Genomic DNA, 20,102 nt, shown 5'->3' with positions numbered 1-20,102 from the left:
AGACGACAATAAATGTTTGAAGCAAATACAATTTCAATGATCTGGACAATCATATAAGAAGGATAAAAATAAAAGACACCTACAATAACCTACAGAAGTAAACACAAACAACTGATTCAATTAAAAAAAATTAGAGACAGTGTCAAGTTCTCCCCTTCTTTGTGCAATCTCCACTTGAAGGAGTTGGACATCTACCCAGAGTTGCTGGACTTCACTCAATAACCACACTTTTCTTTTCCTCTTATCTTCTTTTATTTTGTGATTTTAAGGTTTCAGGTAAGCAGGTACGTAGGTGAAAAACCTTTTGAAACAATAAACAAGAAAAAGGTTGTTTTTACAATGTTCTGGAAAATATACATTTTTAACAATTATTTCCTTTTTCCTCTTAAATTAAACAAAGTGCAACATAAATTCTCCCACTGTTATTATTAATACATTTAGGGATTTCATTAAGTTAATTTCAGATTTTAAATATTTTACATTTACTTAATTTAAATAATGTCACCACAATAATATAATATCATAATCATTTTAACTAATTTATCTGCAACATATTAGCTCACTCAACAATCATGTTCTTAACTTAAACAATCATGACATCATTAAATTATGAATGAGAATCAAACATGACACACACTGGCATTTATAGGGTTAACGACGGCACTGCCGGTTCGGCCCCGTGGCTAACGCTAGCGGCTATCGCCTACACAAACATTTCACTTCATTGTCCGCTGGGTCTCCTGATGGGCTTGGTGTCTTACCGGCTGCCTCTCTGGCGTTTGTAGATTCGTTTGCACGGGGTTGGATATTTTTGCGCTAAGCACTGCTTCAGTTTGCGTCTTCGCTGATGTTGTGTGCCACCTCTTTTATAGTCCGTGCGGCAACTCGGACTGCCGAAAGGTTCCTTTCCGGTTTACAATATGAGTTTATTAATTATTTCTTTAGTTTGACTTCACAGACAGATTCAAGAATACATTTAAATCCACTGTCATGGCCAAGTGAGCCGATCCTAAGATGATTCACCAACATATTGTAGGCATGCCAATTTTCAAATAAATGAGGCTCCATAACATTCTGTGACCATCCACGTCAGTTGTACATGGCTTCTTCTCACCTGTGTTTTCGTGTGTTCCGTCAAGGTATCTCTGTGTGCAACACATTTCTGACAAATGTGGGGCTTCTCACCAGTGAGAGATCTTTTGTGGTTTATCAACTCTGAAACTTTTAAATACTTTCCACACATTTCACAAGAATACAGCTTCTCGTCTGTGTGAATTCTCATGTGGGATACCAAAGTGAAACGTTGTCGAAAGCACGTTCCACAGATTTCACAAGAAAAGGGCCTCTCACATGTGAGTCATTTTGTGCCTTGATAAACATGAACTTCTAAGAAAAGATGTTCCACATGTTTCACAAGAAAATGGCTTCTCACCTGTGTGAGTTCTTATATGGACTTTCAAATGTGAACTTCGGAGAAAACACTTTCCACAGATTTCACAAGAGAATGGCTTCTTCCCTGTGAGTTATTTTAGTGCCTTGACAAACATGAACTTGAATGAAAAGATTTTCCACATTTCACAAGAAAATGGCTTCTCACCTGTGTGAAGTCTTTTGTGTGTTATCAAAGTTGAACGATGTGGAAAACACTTTCTTTTGTGCTTTAACAAAGTTGAACGATGTAGAAAACACTTTCCACATGTTTCACAAGACAACAGCCTCTCACCTGTGTGAGTTATTTTGTGCTTTAACAAAGTTGAACGAAGTAGAAAACACATTCCACATGTTTCACAAGAACAAGGCTTCTTACTTGTGTGAGTTCTCATGTGCTCCGTCAAGGTATCGCTATGCGCAAAACATTTTTTTACAAATGTTGCACATGTGGGTTTTTTCACCTGTAACATTCCTAATGTGGATTGTCTGATCTTGACTCTCAGCTACAAGAGAGAGGAGCTCAGTGTCTGGTTTTGCTTTCATGTGATCAATTTTCCTCTTCCTCTTTAATCTGTAGAGATTCTGGTTCCTCTTGGTCCACACTGGAGTTCCCCTGCTGCTCAGTGAGAACCTTCTCCTCATTATAGACATTCTGCTGTGGAAGCTCTGGAGACACAAAGAGACACAAGAACAGGTTATGACATGATATGACATGTTATATGTCATAACGGTTTAATGATTTAATGATTCTGGTTTTAAATAGCAGTCTGTCCACAGGTGTGGTCCCCAAAAATTTTAAACATGCAGTAGTGCAACCTCTTATCAAGAAACCTGGTCTAGACCCAGCAGTTCCTGCAAATTTCAGGCCCATCTCCAAACTGCCTTTTATCTCAAAAATCCTTGAGAAGCTAGTCCATGGTCAAGTAATGGCCTTTTTAGAGGAAAATAATATCCTTGAGGTTTTCCAGTCCGGTTTTAAATCACTGCACAGCACCGAATCAGCACTTTTAAGAGTTTTTAATGATATCTTTTTAGCTACTGACTCTGGTGACTGTGTAGTTCTTGTGCTTTTAGACTTAACTGCTGCATTTGATACAGTGGATCACGAGATCCTGATCTCACGTCTGGAGGAGCAGGTGGGCATCAGGGGCACAGCTTTGGAGTGGTTCAGGTCATACTTGGCTGATCGAACTTTCTGTGTCAGACTCGGTGACTCGACATCCTCCTCGGCTCCTCTCACCTGCGGGGTCCCACAGGGCTCAGTTCTGGGCCCCCTTCTTTTCTCTCTATATCTGCTCCCACTTGGCTCCATTCTTAGAAAGTATGGCATCTCGTTCCATTGCTATGCAGATGACAGTCAAATCTACATGCCTATTAAAAAGAACGAAGTTAACTCCTTTAAAATTTTACTTCAGTGTCTTGATGACATAAAGGCCTGGATGACTCTGAACTTTTTAAGTTTTAATGACAAAAAGACTGAAGTGATGGTGTTTGGTGGCACCACTGGGACCCCCCAAGTAGATCTGGGCTGCCTGGCACTGCTTTTAAAACACACTACCACAAATCTGGGGGTTAAAATCGACTCTGATCTGAAGTTTGACAACCAGATCAGGTCTGTTGTTAAATCCAGCTTTTTTCAATTGAGGCAGCTGGCCAAAATAAAGCCAATTCTCTCGAGGCAACATTTTGAAATGGTAATTCACGCCTTTGTCACCACTCGGCTGGATTACTGCAATTCGCTTTATGTGGGGGTTAGTGCGTCCTCCGTTGCCCGTCTTCAGATGGTACAGAACGCTGCCGCACGTCTTTTAACTGGCACACGTAAATTTGAGCACATTTCCCCCATTTTAGCTTCACTCCACTGGCTGCCCATACATCTCAGGATCGATTTTAAAATGATTTTATTTGTTTTTAAATCCCTGAATGGTCTTGCCCCGCCCTACCTCTCTGAGCTTCTACATCCATACTCACCCGCTCGCTCTCTCAGGTCAGCTGATCAGCTGCTCCTGAGTGTGCCTAAAACTAAGCGGAAGCTCAGAGGGGATCGTGCCTTCACTGTCGCAGCTCCAAAACTTTGGAACAATCTGCCACTGCGCATAAGACAGGCCTCGTCCTTGTCTGTTTTTAAATCCCTCCTTAAAACCCACCTTTTCTCTTTGGCCTTTGAAACCTCATGAGACGTTTGGTTTTTTATTTATTTTACATATTTTAATTTGAATAGAAAATGTTGCGGCTTCCAAACACAAACCTTTTAGCCGCTGAGAGTATATGAGGTTTGGGTCCTCAGGTACGTAGATTTATGACGCGCTATAGTAGATTATGATAAAGATACGCTGAGATCCAAATATGCTTAGGTGCATTTATTGTAACAAAACAGCACAGAGCTATCACAGCGCAGCAAGGATGGATAAACGTAAAATGAGACTGGCGGATTAAACTGGAAAAAAGGGTGATAAATGAATGAATGAGTAGCGGTAGCGGTCAACAAAAATTACGGCTACTCCCAACCCTGACTCTCTCTCTCTCTCTCTCTGCGTCACCGGTGAGTGCCCACCTTTACGCACACACACTTCCGCACCTTGCACATGCCCACTCCCAGGTGAACCACGCCCTCTGCAACACACACACACTCTAACACACCGTGCTGCTCATCTTCAGCCTGTATGTCTCTTACACACCAGCCCCTAATTATTAGGTCTCACATAATAATTCACATTTCAAAACACAATAGGAGACATAATAAATCATCATATCAATTTCAACGATAATGCAAAAATGTCTAATAAATTGCTCAAGTCCATGAAGTCATTACAACGAATATTCCTTCTTCTGGTCGTCATGACCGATTAGTGCAAAGTCCATCTGACGTCCAAAAACACAAAGTCCATATAGAGGTCAGCAACGTCCTCATAAAAGCAGTGCTGCAGCTTGTCCACTGTCTCCTCCTTATGCAACTGCCACCAAACAATCGTCCACATAAAAGCAGTGCTGCAGCTTGTCTCCTCCTTATGCTCATGTCCAAAATCCTCTGCACATTTCCTGAGGGAAAAGTTGGCGCAGCTAGGGGAGGATGTAGCTCCGAAAAGATGTACCTTCATCCTGTATTCACATGGTGCTTGGTTCCAGTCTCCTTGTGACCACCAGAGGAATCGCAGCAGATCAGCATCATCTGGGGGCACTTGCACCTGGTGAAACATAGCTTCTATGTCAGCCATGATGACCACAGGTTCCCTCCTGAACCTGGTCACAACTCCAATCAGTGAGCTGGTTAGATCGGGCCCTTGCAACAGCTCTTCATTCAGAGATTGTCCTTTGTAACTGGCACCACAATCAAAAACAACTCTGAGCTTTCCCTTTGTCGGGTGGTAGACACCATGGTGCGGTATGTACCAGACCCTGCCATCACTTCTTTCCAGCTCTGCATCAGGAACCTTTTCAGCATAACCTTTACCAAGTAGATCGTTAATAAAGGTGTTATACTCCCTGTAAAACACTGGATCCCTCTGGAGCCTCCTCTTCAGATGGTTTTGACGCTGTTCCACCACTTTCCTGTTATTTGGCATGCTGACGTTTGGATTTTTCAAAGGCAGGGCGACCTGGTAGTGACCATTGACATGTTTGGCTGACTTTGTGACCATGTCCATGAACCTCAGATCTTCCCTGGACAGACCCACTTGTTCCTCCACAGCAGATTCTGGAAAGTCCATCTTAAATTGCTGTTGCCACAGTTCATCCAAATTTACAATGGACACACGGTTCACAGTTACTGGCTGCTCACAGTAATTGGCCTCTCCACCGTTTCCTGTCAGTGGTCCATTTACCGTCCAGCCCAGCGCCGTCCTTATAGCGTAGGGTCCATTGTGCTCACTGCGGATAACTTCCAGCGGTTCCATGGCTCGTGGAACATTCGTTCCAATCAGCAACTCAATTCCAGCCTCAATCTGTGGTAAGGAGATGTGTTTTAAATATGGCCACCTTGTCAGATCCTTATTTGTGGGTATGTTTGCTTTGTGGACTGGCATTGACAACTGAGTATACGCTTTTGGCAACTCAATGAAGCTGTCATCTTCAAGTGCTGCCACCTCCAGCTCTGGCACAATGTAGCTACTGACCACCTTCTCCTGCCCCATGGTCCTGAGAAGAATGTTGGCTCTCTTCCCAGACAAATTGAGCTTCTGCTTCAGACTCTCAGTACAGAACACCGCAGTACTTCCCTGGTCCAAAAAGGCATATGTGAGAATGATTTTATTGCCCTTCTTCGCCTTCACTTGGATCGGCACGATAGGAAGCTTGCAATCCATCTCACCAGCCCCTGTTAGCCCACTGGAAACCAAGGTGTCGTCCACTATAACCTGGATGCTTCTCTCAGCTGGTTCTGCCGTTGCCACACTATCCTTATGTAGCACAGTTGGATGTCTTAGGCCACACTTCGAGCAGGAAATCTTCCTTTGGCAATTTTTGCTTATGTGTCCTATACACAGGCAGCGAAAACAAGCACCATTTTCCTTCAGGAAGTCAATTTTCTCTTTGTGTGCCATTTTTTCCAACCGCGCACACACATCCAATGTGTGTCCTCCGGTGCAGCAGGGACAGATCTTCTTGGCTGGTGGTTTTATGTATGTAGCTTTCACAGGTTGAGCTGTTCTCTCCACACGATTCACTGTGGTAGCGAAGCTGGTTCCTCTGATGCTGGAGCGAGGGGGAGGTTTGTGTTTCATTTGTTTAGTTGTTATAACAGTGTCCTGAATGTTTCCAAACACAGGGTCTGTCAAGATTTTTACCTGTTTTTCAACAAAGTTGGCAATATCCACAAACCTTGCTCTCCTATTGTACCTTTCCTGCAGGTCACATGCGTCGCACCTCCAGCGGTCTCGGAGTTTGTACGGCAGTTTTTTAATGATTTCCACCATGTTTGTGGGTGTGTCCAGATCACTTAAATACTGCACATCCTCCAAAGCGTTGCAGCATCCACGCAGAAAGAGGCCGTACTCCTGGAAGGCTTTCGCATCTTCTGTTTTAATAGTGGGCCATGACAAAGCTCTCTCCATGTATGCTGCTGCCACCTTTTGCTCATTGCCATAGTGCTCTTTCAATAGAGCCTTCGCCTTCACATATCCTCTACTCGACTCAATGTGCTGACAGCTCCTCACTAGTCCCTTTGCATGCCCTTTGGTGTATTGTTCAAGGAAGTAGAGTCTGTCACAGTTGTTACTGGTGTTTCGCTCAACTCCATTTTCAAATGCTTTAATAAACGAATGGTATTTGAGTGGGTTACCATCGAAAATGGGAATTTCCCTTTTTGGGAGTGCTGAGAGCCATTGTTGTTGCATCAAGTGTTGAAATGTCATTATGTTTTCTCATTATGTCCAGCACACTGTCATTTTGTGATGCATCAGTTTGTGTAACATTGGTCACAGGATCTTCAGGAATGGTTAGATAACGTTGGAGCATGTAAGAAGGACCTGGGAGATGTTTTATGTCAGGTAAGTGAGTGACTTTAGGCTTCACAACTGTCTGTGTGGTTTCAATTGCGTTGGATTTTAGTTTAACTGGCAGTGATGGGACAAATTCCATAGCATTGTTGTTAAGTTGTTGTTTTGAGCATGTCTTTTCATAGTATGAGTTCATCCCATCTGAAACCTTTGACTTTGATTTACTGCCAACACTGCTTTGTGATTTTATAACACTTAGTTTTGCCATTTCCTCAGCGATTTCATTCTCCAGTAAAAGCTGTTCTCTTCTTTTGCGTAGCTTTAACTCCTCTTCATCCAATGCATGTTTTTCCTTTAATGCCTTTTGTTTTATTGCCAAAATTGCAAGATTTGTTTCAGTTTTTAAGCGAGCAGATGAGCGTGAAGCCAAGGATGAGGAATGATGTGAGCGTGATTTCTTGGTTGCATTTGAGATGCTGTCACAGGGCTGTAGTTCATCCTGAGGATCTTGTCCAGTGGAAACAGATACTGGAGGATCAGCAACAGACAAATCCTTACTTTTTTCGACAGGAATTTGTTCTGCATAATTTATTTCCTTTGTTGGTTGCTCAGAAGTATTTGTCTGTAGTGGTAATTCATTTGAGTTTTCATGCGGATTTTCCTTTATCCAATTTTCCACTTGTTCCTTGAACGCATCACTGTAATCCATAATGCTAGAAAACCACTCTTTTTGTTTTTTATGTTCATCATCAGGAAGAAGTTGCAATACTTCGTTGTGCAGGTCAGTGGCCTTTTTACACAGTGCATTCAAGTTATTCAGTTGTGAGGGGATTTCAGTTACATTTTCTTTTGATTTCATGTGCGTTTTTATTTGCGGAATAAGCTCTTTGATTTTATTAACGGCACTTTTGCGCTCATGCTGCAACCGTTCGATTTTATTTTCCATTGCTTTGGCCGTCAGTTTGATTTCCCTCTTTTCACGTTCCATGTTTGAACATTCAGCATCAGCGTTTATTTGACTCATTTTCGTTAGATTGTATTTTTGTATGAAGCAACACAATCACATTTCATTCAAGAGCGTATTCAAATCCATCCATAGACATGGTATTTAAATTCATTGACAGAGCGGATTCGATCCAAGCATTTCAACAAGCAGTAGGTCTTTAGACAACATCAGCCGCCACATGCCACAAAGTCCCGACATCACAATCCATAAAAGCACGGAGAATATGCGCCACCATCAATGCGCCAATGCAACCAGCGTATCCATTTAATACATTGTCCTCATTTGACTCAATGCATTCCAATCGAAGCGGATTCCTTAATCCACAAACATTAACAGGTTCAGGCCTACCTGTTCCCAGGTAAATGTTTGGCGTGGTGTGGCACTTAGCTGTGGCTCCTTTGTTCTCGGGCTAGTCGGTGCGGGACGACTTGGTTGGCCAAGCCTTTTTTGTTGACAAAATGTTGCGGCTTCCAAACACAAACCTTTTAGCCGCTGAGAGTATATGAGGTTTGGGTCCTCAGGTACGTAGATTTATGACGCGCTATAGTAGATTATGATAAAGATACGCTGAGATCCAAATATGCTTAGGTGCATTTATTGTAACAAAACAGCACAGAGCTATCACAGCGCAGCAAGGATGGATAAACGTAAAATGAGACTGGCGGATTAAACTGGAAAAAAGGGTGATAAATGAATGAATGAGTAGCGGTAGCGGTCAACAAAAATTACGGCTACTCCCAACCCTGACTCTCTCTCTCTCTCTCTCTGCGTCACCGGTGAGTGCCCACCTTTACGCACACACACTTCCGCACCTTGCACATGCCCACTCCCAGGTGAACCACGCCCTCTGCAACACACACACACTCTAACACACCGTGCTGCTCATCTTCAGCCTGTATGTCTCTTACAGAATTTATTGTTTTTTTTTATTGTATGGCTGCTAATTCTTATTGTGTTTTATGATTCTAATTTATTTTAAGATGTTTTATCTCATTTTGAACCTTTAATGTATAATGCCTTTTATTTATTCTGTACAGCACTTTGGTCCATTGTGGTTTGTTTAAAGTGCTTAACAAATAAAGTTGGATTGGATTGGATTGCACTAAAGTACATTTTTTCAGTGTTTCAAAAATCACTGGAGTCAGTTTGTTAAATCCAGGTTTAACAAGTATAAATGTCACCTGTGTGAGTTCTTATGTGGATAGTCAAACTGCTTTTAGACTCAAAACATTTCTTACAAATGTTGCACACATGTGTTTTTTCACCTGTAACATTTCTCATGTGGACTGTCTGATCTTGACTCAGGAGAGGAGCTCAGTGTCTGGTTCTGGTTTCATGTGATCACTTTCTTCATTATCAGGAGTCAACATGAAGGTATCAGCCTCCTGCTTCAGTTCATGCTGCTCCTGCACCTGACTGGTGCAGATTTCCTCCTCTTCCTCTTTAATCTGTGGAGACTCTGGTTCCTCTTGGTCCAGACTGGATTTCTCCTCCTGGTTACAGCGCTGCTGCTCAGAGAGAACCTCCTCCTCCTTTATAACATATTTCAGTGGAAGCTCTAGAGACACAGAAGAAGACAGCATCATGTTTTAATCATGGATAAGGTTTAACCTACAAACCCAGATTCCAATGAAGTTGGGACGCTGTATAAAAATATCTAAAATTTAGAACTTTTTGGGCACATTTTCATTATGTTATTCTGATAAAAACATACAAAGTAGTGAGTGTTTCTTTGCTAGTTTGATTTTTTCTTTTTGTTTTATGACACATTACAGGACGACATCAGATTCGGAGAACTTCCAGAACCCCATCCTGATGTACACAGTAACATCAGGAGTATAAGAGGACCTGGGTCATATTATACTGAAGCAGTGTATCGCATGCAGACTCCACAAGTACTGTTCCAATACACAAGTGGCAGTGTTTTTCGCTCCGCCCATTTTACCAAGTATGCATCCGGTGGTGACCATGGATGTATTATAAGAACTGGATAGAGCACCACCCATTTGGTTCCTCTCATTCCTATGACCTGCGCACTCAGCGCACACTGCGAAAATGTCTAACTTCTGCATCATAGTACCAGTGTACGCACCATAGACCGCACGGCTAAGAGCAAACAACGGCTAAACGATCTCATGTGGATCAAACTATCTTTACACACCAAGCAGTTCTTACAAGAATGAAGAATGACAACCATACAACTTCTAACTTTTATTGATCCGCAAAAAAATACAAACTTAAAACTTTAATTTCCAGGACTTTGAAGAAGACAATTAATGTATTTAAAGAAACACAGTTTCACTGATCAGGACAATCACCATATAAAAAGGATAAAAATAAAAATGGGCCAAATGAGTCAAATCTAAAGACACTGCTGATAATAAACAAATACTGTGACGTATAGCATTTGTAATGTGTGTCAGGTAAGATCAAGCTTCGGTAACAACAGCTGATGAGGCACGTCACCACCTAACACCAGGTGACCGTTCTGTGGAAGGCGGAAGATACACGCCGAAACTGGTTGACAAGGTAAGAGAAAACTTACTGATGTCTAAAAAACGAACCAAAAAAGTCTAAAGTACGATCAGTAGACATAATGAACTTTCACAAGATAGATTCAATAATAAGTTTAGTGGCTACAATGCACTCAACGTCTTGGATTTGAGTTTACATTTTAGATGTACACTTTGAAAGTGAGTCAAGCCTGCAGTGATTCACCAACACGTTGGCAATCTTCAAATAAATGAGACATTCTGAGACCAGTCACGTCAGTGGTAATATGTTTTCTTCTCATGTGGTTCGTCAAGTGGTGTTTATATCTAAAACATTTCTTACAAATGTGGCAATCATGGGGCTTCTCACCTGTGTGAGTTCTCATGTGGTTCTTCAACTGACCTTTAAGCCCAAAGCTTTTCTTACAAATATTACAAATATGGGGCAGCTCACCTGTGTGAGCTCTCAAGTGCAGCATCATGGATTGTTTGTACCCAAAACATTTGTTACAAATATTACAAGAATATGGCTTCTCGCCTGTGTGCGTTCTCATGTGGATCATCAAACTCGTTTTGAACAAAAAGCATTTCTTACAAATGTCGCACATATGGGGCTTTTCTTTTGTAATATTTTTCATGTGGACCGTCTGACCTTGACTCTCAGCTGCAACAGAGAGGGGCTGGTGGTCAGTGTCTGGTTCAATGTGATCACTTTCTTCAGTATCAGGAGTCAACATAAAGGTATCAGCCTCCTGCTCCTGACTGGTGCAGATTTCCTCCTCTTCCTCTTTAATCTGTAGAGACTGTGGTTCCTCTTGGTCCAGACTGGAGTTCCTCTCCTGGTTACAGAGCTGCTGCTCAGAGAGAACCTCCTCCTCCTCCTCCTCCTGAAGAACATCTTTCAGTGGAAGATCTGAGAGACACAGAAGAAAAGTAACAAGTGAAGACAGCATCATGTTTTTATCATAGATACGGTTAAACCTACAAACCCAGATTCCAATGAAGTTGGGGTGTCGTGTAAAAGATATCTAAAATTTAGAACTTTCTGGGCTTGTATGTCTGGGCTCCACTTCATTGTTATGTTGTTCTGATAAATACAAAGACATACATTCATGAGTGTTTCTTTGTAGATTTTTTTTGTGTTTGTTATATTACACAGGACGACATTAGATTTGGAGAACTTCCAGAGCCACACCCTGATGTACACAGGCACTTCAGGAGTGTAAGAGGACCACTTTATACTGAAGCAGTGTATCGCACGCAGACTCTACAAGTAGATAGATAGATAGATAGATAGATAGATAGATAGATAGATACTTTATTCATCTCACAGAGAAATTCACAGTTCAGCAGCTCCAGAATATGTTACACGATAGAAACATAAGAGGCATGCAAGTCTATGTACAGTCTAAATATGAACTGAAACATATGTATAAAAAGGAAAAAAGAAAAAAAATATAAAAAATATAAAGGCGTTAAAAAGAATGAGATGTACATGTGTGCTTGCGTGTATGTGTCATGTATGATGCAGGTTGAAGAGTCTGATGGCATGGGGGAGGAATGATCTCCTCAGTCTTTCTGTTGAGCAGGACATTGACAGCAGTCTGTCACTGAAGCTGCTCCTCTGTCTGTGTATGGTGCTGTGTAGTGGATGGTGTGGATTGTCTATGATGGACAGGAGCCTGTTGAGTGTGCGTCGCTCAGCTATCGATGTCAGACTGTCCAGTTCTGTGCCTACAACAGAGCCTGCCTTCCTTATTAGTTTGTCCAGGCGTGAAGCGTCCTTCTTCTTAAGGCTGCCCCCCCAGCACACCACTGTGTACAGGAGGGCACTCTGTCTGTAGCAGCTTCCTGCAGACATTGAAGGATGCCAGCAGACACAGACACAGACGACTCTGTCCTTTCCTGCACAGAGCATCTGTGTTGGTGGTCCAGTCCAGCCTGTCATCCAGCTGTACTCCCAGGTATTTGTAGGTGTGCACCACCTCCACACAGTCCCCCTTGATGAGAACTGGTTCTGGGTGCACCCTGGATCTCCGGAAATCCACAACCATCTCCCTGGTCTTGGTGGTGTTTAGGAGCAGATGATTGTTGTCACACCATTTGACGAAGTCCTGGATGAGCTCCCTGTACTCATCCTCCTTTCCGGATGAGTACAGGGAGCTCATCCAGGACTTGTACTGTTCCAAATCACAAGTACGCAAGCAGCAAGTTCAGTTCTCATACCCGGAAGTGTCCTTGCACTGCCCATTTAACCAAGTATGCCTTGGATGGTGACCATGGATGTGATATAAGGGATAGAGCACTGCTCCTTTGGCTCCACTCACGTCTATGGAGCCGCTCACTGAGCGCACACGCTGAAAACGTTTCTGACTTCTGAGTTGTGCGACCCATAGAGCAAAGTAGTGTTACTCTCATAATGCTTCTCTGCTATGTCAACGAGCTGCCCACATTCTCTACTTCTGCATGATGGGAGCAACACTGTAACAGCTGCTGTCAGTGTTTACTGTGACATTAGAGCACTTAATATAAAATGTTTTGATTCACAATATTTTTACAATGCTACAGTATATTTGTAATGTCTTTTAACAGGGATGTTTCTGGTCTTTTTATGGCCTTTAAGAAGGTTTTTTAAATGTGAAACTCCATGAATTAAAAATATAGATTAGAAAGATCTATAAAAGCCTGTCCATGTGTCGATGTGTCCTGTGGACAGTTTTACAGGCGTCTCTTTTACTATTGTGGTCACTGGGAAAATTGCTTGTTGGGCCGCATGAGTATTTTTTGTAGCAGTACCACGAGAGACCACTGTCTTAAAGGCAGAGGGGGCGGGGCTCTATCCAGTGCTTATAATATATCCATGGCAGACATGAGCGCACTTGGAAAAGCCATATTTCCCAGAATGCAATTCGTTAGAAGATATCAGCCGAGCAAAACCCATTAAAACCTTAAGTTAATCGCAGAACACAGTTTTAACATCATTTGAGGAGAGAAATTGGTCATTTATTCAAAAATGTGGCTTGTGTATTAAGATATGACGTATTTATAATCTGGCAGCCAAATTTTAGAGAGAAAAATTACTCGAGTAAAAATAGTGTGAACTTTACAAAGTTTAAACGACACAAAACACAGATGGTGAAAATGGAGAGGAACATAACGAGACACAATAGTCATCGTCATCATCATCATCATCATCACGACCTCCAACAGTTTGCGCTGACGATCCAACTCTTCCTCGTACACGACGACGATTCTTTCCACGTGTGTAAATGTCTTCAGCAGCAGCAGTTAGTCGTCCGTGGATTAAATCTCTCAAATATGAAAGTGAAGACATCGCTGCTTCGTCAACAACTGGAATATTTGACCTGCGACACGCGAACAACCCGCCGTCTTCCCACAATTACTGTCCACGTGGAGCTAACGCTATTACTACGAGGGCTCTAGTCCCTGATTTGTTCTGCGCATGTGCCAAGTGGCGCTACTTCCGGTCAATGCAGTGAACTGTGGAATGACTGCAAACACAAAAATAATGGCTTAAGAACGTATATATTTTTGATATAATGGAAAAATATGAACATGTATATTAACATTTATTAAAATGCTGAAGCAAAAACCGTGGAAACGAGGCACCATGAAGCTTTGAAGCCTTTTCGACCATTTAATTGAAAATTGCCTCACGCAACTCGAAATTTCAACTTTGACATGGATTTATAATTATTGATCTCAAATTACACACTGGACAGAACAAACGTATGCAGGGTTCAATAAGAAAACAAAATATTTGGAAAAAATGCAAACTCAAAACTTTTATTTACAGGACTTTAACAACTGCGATAAATGTTTGAAAGAAATACACTTTCAATGATAAGGACAATCATCATATAAAAAAGGATAAAAATAAAAATGGACTCATTTCATAGAATCAAAGACACCTACTTTTACCTACAGAAGTAAACAAAAACAACTGATTCAATAACAAAATCAGAGACAGATTCAGTAAGTTTAAATCCACTGTCATGGCCAAGATAATGAAATTCATTTCACACAATTTATCACCAACCGTGCATTTAAAATACCACATTTGGGATTTGCAGTTTGAAAGTGAGCCAATCCTACAATGATTCACCAACATATTGGAGGCAATTTTCAAATTCATGAGGCTCCATAACATTCTGTGTCCATCCACATCAGTGGTATATGGCTTCTTTTCACTTGTCAGTTCTCATGTGGTCCGTCATAGTATCGATACGTGCAAAACATTTCTTACAAATGTGGCAAACATGGGGCTTCTCATGTGAATTCTTTTGTGTCTTATGAAAGTTGAATTTTCTCAAAAACACACTCCACATGTTTCACAAGAATATGGCTTCTCACCTGTGTGAGTTCTCATGTGGTTCGTCATGGTTTTTTTTAAGCACAAAGCTTCTCTTACAAATATTACAAATATGGGGCTTCTCACCTGTGTGAGTTCTCATGTGGTTCGTCAAACTGATTTTTTCCGAAAAGCATGTCTTACAAATGTTGCACATATGGGGCATTTTAAAGAAACACAGTTTCAATGATCAGGATAATAATCATCTAAGAACACGGGGCCTTTCACCTGTGTGAGTTCTTACGTGGTACACCAAGGATCGTCGGTGCGAAAAACATCTCTTACAAATGTTGCAAACATGGGGCTTTTCACCTGTGAGTTTTCCTGTGGTCTGTCAAGGTACTTTTCAACAAAAAACTTTTCTCACAAATGTTACAAACATGGGGCTTATCACTTGTGTGAGTTTTTCTGTGTCTTATCAAATTTGGTCCAAATCGAAAATACTTTCCACACGTTTCACAACAATACGGCTTCTCACCTGTGTGAATTCTCATGTGCGGCTTCAAGTAACTTGTTTGTGTAAAGCATTTCTTACAAAGGTTGCACATACATACATAGGTGTTTTCTTTTGGAATATTTCTCATGTGGACTGTGTGGTCTGGAATCTCAGCGGGTGAAAATGGCTTCTCACCCGTGTGAGTTCTCATGTGGTACTTCAAGCTACCTTTATGTCGAAAGCATTTCTTACAAATGTCACACATATGGGGATTTTCACCTGTAATATTTCTCTGATCTTGACTCTCAACTACAGCAGAGAGGAGCTGGTGGTCAGTGTCTAGTTTCATGTGATCACTTTCTTCATTATTAGGAGTCAACATAAAGGTATCAGCCTCCTGCTTCAGTTCAAGCTGCTCCTGCTCCTGACCGGTGCAGATTTCCTCCTCTTCCTCTTTAATCTGTAGAGACTCTGGTTCCTCTTGGTCCAGACTAGAGTTCCTCTCCTGGTTCCAGAGCTGCTGCTCAGTGAGAACCTCCTGCTCCTCCTCCTCCTCCTGAAGAACATCTTTCTGTGGAAGCTCTGCTGACACAAATTAATCCGTAAGGACATTGATAAGAGAAGTAAAAAAAAGTGGAGGCATCATCATGTTATTCTTATCTCATGGATTTTTACATCAGCCTTAGCCGATGTCCGATATGTAATGCCATATTGCTCTTTCTCCCTCCATTTACATGATTAAACATGACAATGATAAAAAAATCGTGTTTCTTTTGTATACAGTCTATGGTTTATACCCACTAACACTAATCGGCCTCTGACCGCAGTGAGACCCGCATCACGACTTGTACAATGCTTGGCTCGCACTCAATCAACGTGTCACAGCGAGAAAAGAGAGCTTCTCATGTTCTGTGGGGAAGAGGGGAGGAAAGTGCATCGGCCATATTTAGTGTAAAGTTAGATGCTGTATAAACACGTAGTGATAGGTATTTGCTTTCATGTGCCATATTCTGTAGTGCCATCTCGCCAGCTGGAGATCTGATGTGTTTTATTAGGCAGTGGGAAAGGGGCTCTATGACGAATGTATGTGGCTGGAACAGAGTTTAAAAAACCTCCCCCAACACACACATGCAGACACACACCCACCTTCACACACAAACCCCTGCTCACAACTCTCCATAAAGTCGGACTTGCACTAAGTTGCACTAAGCTGCACTTCACTTGAACGCACTCGTAGTTTTATATTTTGTTGTGTTTTACATTTTGTTGTGTATAGTTGTGTATGCGTAGTAGGTGACTGTCAGGTGACTGTCAGGTGGCTGCACTGACTCCACGCTGTGCTTCGCTCAGGGTTGCATGCTAGCTTCCGAAACTTATCGGACCATGCCTTCTGATGCTGACACAGAACTTTTACACGCAAATAAAAAAAATATCTGACCTGAAGGAGGACATCAGAAGACTCTCCAATGAGCTAAGGAGTAAGGAAGCCATGCTGTCCAGCTTTATGGATCTAGCCACTGACCAGTTCCAGCAGATTGTCTCCCTGAACACAGCAAACCACTCCACAGCTGTCTGGGACCCCTCAACCTGCCTGCCGCTGACAGCGCCGGCACACAACGGCACTCACCTGTTCGACACCGCAGGGCAACATCCAGCCATGACAAGCAGCAGCAGTCGCCCCCTCCTCCACTATTCTCCCCAACCACACTCATTATCGGAGACTCCATAATCCGGAACACACGATTTTTCAGCGCTGCCACACACGGCTTCCCTGGAGCCACAGTCCCGCTGATCCTCAGCAAACTACCTGCTGCTGAGCTCATTCCCGTCTTCCATACACGTATAATCGTCCACGTTGGGAAGTGCGACACTGCTCGCCAGCAGTCCGAACTTACAAAGAATTATTTTAACGACCTTTTTAGCCTTTTAAGGTCCTGCGGGAAGTCCGTTTTTATTTCTGGTCCCATTCCCTCGCTCGGCCGCGGAACAGGTCGTTTCAGCAGTCTCCATACATGGCTCCAGTCCACATGCACAGCTCTTAACTTTGGTTTTATTGACCATTTTAATTTGTTTTGGGAGCGTTCCTCCTTTTTTTTATACCTGAGGGGTATTCCAGAAAGCAGGTTCAACACACTCTGAGTCTATCCCTGAACTCTGAGTTGACTTACTCTGAGTCGGGAAACTCTGAGTATCCGGTTCCAGAACAGCTGATCTGAGTTAGTTCAATCAACTCTGAGTATGTTAACCTCGAGGTACGCGCGTGCACAACCACTGAAAAAAGCCATCATCAATGGAGCCCCGATACCACGAGTCACCATGACAACCGAGAAAAAAAAAGATCAACATATTTCAGTGCGAAGGAGTTGGAGATCCTTTTGCTGGGCTACGGAGAATATGAGCACATATTTCGCCGCGAATGCAACACAGCTGCAGCAGCGAAGGAGAGAGAGACCGCATGGGAGAAAATTGCTGCCCGAGTCAACGCGTAAGTTTGAACGTACTATTCCATTGACGTAACATTTAACCGTAAGATCGTAACATAGTCTATAGTTATGAATATAAGTAGGAATGAAATCTGAGTTTTTCATTTAGGTGCAATCCAACAGGAGAAAGGAGGACTTAGAAGCAGCTCAAAATTAAACATAAAAACATCATTCAAAAAGGTAAGGCATATTTTGCTAGGCTATGATTGCACCTCACTTTGATTTATTTTTTTATTTTTAATTGACTTAGGCTATTAAACGTAACGTAAATATTAATTCAGATTGCAAACATTGAGTTCTGCTCAGCCAACAGAAAGAAGGCAGAGGCCCGAAAAACGGGTGGAGGGCCACCTCCACCACCTCTGTCAGAGGCTGAGGAGCTGGCTCTCAGCCAATACAGGGGTCGCCCTGTGGCTGAAGGCATCCCCGGGGGAAGCTCATCTGAGCCTGTCACCCCCCAGGACACAAGTGCATACATCAGATGCAAGTATACACTTATGTCTTTTTTTTTATATATATATATATATATATATATATATATATATATATATATATATATATATATATATATATATATATATGAGGAGGAGACGACGACGCTGTCTGCTGCCACAGGGAGAGATCCGGAGGGGCCTACTGAAGCGTGTCTTAATATTATGTATAGCTAGTGGCACTGCTCTACCCATTCATATTCATTTACATTCTTGAGTGGAATTTGGAGTTTGACATGTACACCGAAGTGATGAGCATAGATAATGGACAAACTAGCACATTCTTGTCCTTCAACAGAACATGGCTGGGCATCACCAAGAGGAGGGTCCATCAACTTCTAGAGCACAGCTTGACACAGTGAGATTTTCGGTCAATACCATGTTAAATCTGTATGTAGAACTGCAGGAATTAAATGTCGTCCATATGTTTCCGAGTTGCCGGTAAAAGAGTTGTACAGGGTGCACCTAATGAAAATCATTCAAAAAACCGAGAAAGAAATGGTGTACCTGGACCGGCAAATCAGAAAAACAGACTTGTAAATTCTATTACTTGAACGCCAGTTGAGGTGGGTGCATTGTCATGGTGAAACAGGTGAATATGTGAAATATGTTAATAGTTGGAACTATATTACAAATCCTGACTGTTGGCTTTTGTACTTTTAGAGAATAAAGAAGAACCAAATCACATGTGAATTTGTCTTTTATTTTTAATCAAAACGTCTAATCTGGGTCGGAAGATTCTCGCACGACGTAATGCATTTCTAATAAATACGGCTTCGATGTCGATTGGATTTCTAATGAATGGGCAATCCATGTCTAACTGCTTTCTTCGTGTGGGAGGAGACAGGTAGAAACTCTGGGTTTCTTATAGTAAACCTGCCAGCGAGCAGGTTATGTTCACAGAGTAAGTTACCGCAGTAACAGACCCAGAGTTTAAGTTACCTCTCTTTCTGGAACGGATAACTCAGAGTTTCCCTCATCTCAGGGTTAACAAACTCAGAGTTCTCACATAACCCGCTTTCTGGAATACCCCTCTGATGGCATTCACCCAAACTGTATGTTGTCCATGCTGTCCAATCACATTCACGTGCATGACTGTTTACCTCACACGCCCTCGCACCGCCGGAACATCTATCACCTCCACACTCTCCCCCGCTAGCTCCCCCTACCAGCCACACCCATCATCAACAGCATCACTAGAGTTCCTACCCATACCCGCCATCATCAGCCATAGACCCCCCATGTTGGACTTTTTTTTATCATCACTGAAACCTGGCACACTCAGGAAGACTGCAGCTCACTGATTGAAGCAGCCACCCCCGGATTACAAGTATTTACATCAACCCCGTCTGTCTGGGCATTTGAACACCTTGGTTTTATGATAAAATCAAACACTCCGGTTTTAATTCTAATAATTTTATCTCGTTGTACACTGTATAATGACAATAAAGAGCGAGGTGGACCACAATATCAATGGTACTGTATGACAAAACAAAACATAAACAACATTAGATGTATTCAAATCAAGAAATACGTGTGTGGACCACCTTCTTCACATATACAAATATTATTGGAACAATAACATACACAATAATAATCAATAGACAATAATCATCATTGTGCTTGTACACACCGATCCGCTGTAACGTGACTTTAGGTTTCCAAACGACCTCCAACAGTTTGCGCTGACGATTCATCTCTTCCTCGTATACGACGACGATTCTTTCTACGTGTGTGAATATGTCTTCAGCAGCAGCAGTTAGTCGTCCGTGGATTAAATCTCTCAAATATGGAAGTGAAGACATCGCTGCTTCGTCAATAACCGGAATATTTGACCTGCGACACACGAACAAACCTTTACTGTCCACACAGAGCTATCGCTGCTGCTGCGACAACTACTACTCAGATTAGATTACCCAAGTAGGTCCAGCAGCAGACCACTCTACGACACACACCCCC

At 42.2% G+C, this 20,102-nt stretch overlaps 3 protein-coding genes across 5 annotated transcripts in view; all 3 read right to left on the bottom strand.

The window, feature by feature from the left end:
- Positions 1-1,250: 1,250 nt before the first annotated feature.
- The window catches only part of LOC131443541 (oocyte zinc finger protein XlCOF6.1-like), a 71,102-nt gene continuing 52,250 nt past the window's right edge, over positions 1,251-20,102 (bottom strand). The window contains exon 3 of the mRNA XM_058613223.1: positions 1,251-2,097. Coding sequence (XP_058469206.1) covers positions 1,979-2,097 — 119 coding nt within the window. The 3' untranslated portion in view covers positions 1,251-1,978. The remainder of the gene's footprint in view (positions 2,098-20,102) is intronic.
- Positions 9,018-20,091, bottom strand: LOC131443561 (zinc finger and BTB domain-containing protein 49-like). Of its 3 annotated transcripts, none has more exons than XM_058613260.1 (2): positions 19,777-20,082; positions 9,018-9,427 (listed from the first exon to the last, which is right to left on the bottom strand). In XM_058613260.1, exons 1-2 carry the CDS (start codon positions 19,946-19,948, stop codon positions 9,171-9,173), a joined length of 429 nt encoding a protein of 142 aa, XP_058469243.1. In that variant the 5' UTR covers positions 19,949-20,082; the 3' UTR covers positions 9,018-9,170. The 3 variants fall into 3 exon arrangements, 2 of the variants coding, with proteins under 2 accessions (XP_058469243.1, XP_058469242.1); XM_058613259.1 differs by lacking the exon at positions 9,018-9,427 and adding an exon at positions 10,068-11,274 and having other exon boundaries at positions 19,777-20,091; XR_009233648.1 differs by lacking the exon at positions 9,018-9,427 and adding an exon at positions 11,411-11,448 and having other exon boundaries at positions 19,777-19,999.
- LOC131443559 (zinc finger protein 177-like) lies at positions 14,155-17,161 on the bottom strand. Its single transcript, XM_058613257.1, has 2 exons — positions 16,797-17,161; positions 14,155-15,751 (listed from the first exon to the last, which is right to left on the bottom strand). Exons 1-2 carry the CDS (start codon positions 16,990-16,992, stop codon positions 15,042-15,044), a joined length of 906 nt encoding a protein of 301 aa, XP_058469240.1. The 5' UTR covers positions 16,993-17,161; the 3' UTR covers positions 14,155-15,041.

The sequence above is a fragment of the Solea solea genome, chromosome 17 (genome assembly GCF_958295425.1).
Source record: "Solea solea chromosome 17, fSolSol10.1, whole genome shotgun sequence".
Taxonomy (NCBI): domain Eukaryota; kingdom Metazoa; phylum Chordata; class Actinopteri; order Pleuronectiformes; family Soleidae; genus Solea; species Solea solea.
This window is presented reverse-complemented; position numbering and strand designations above follow the sequence as displayed.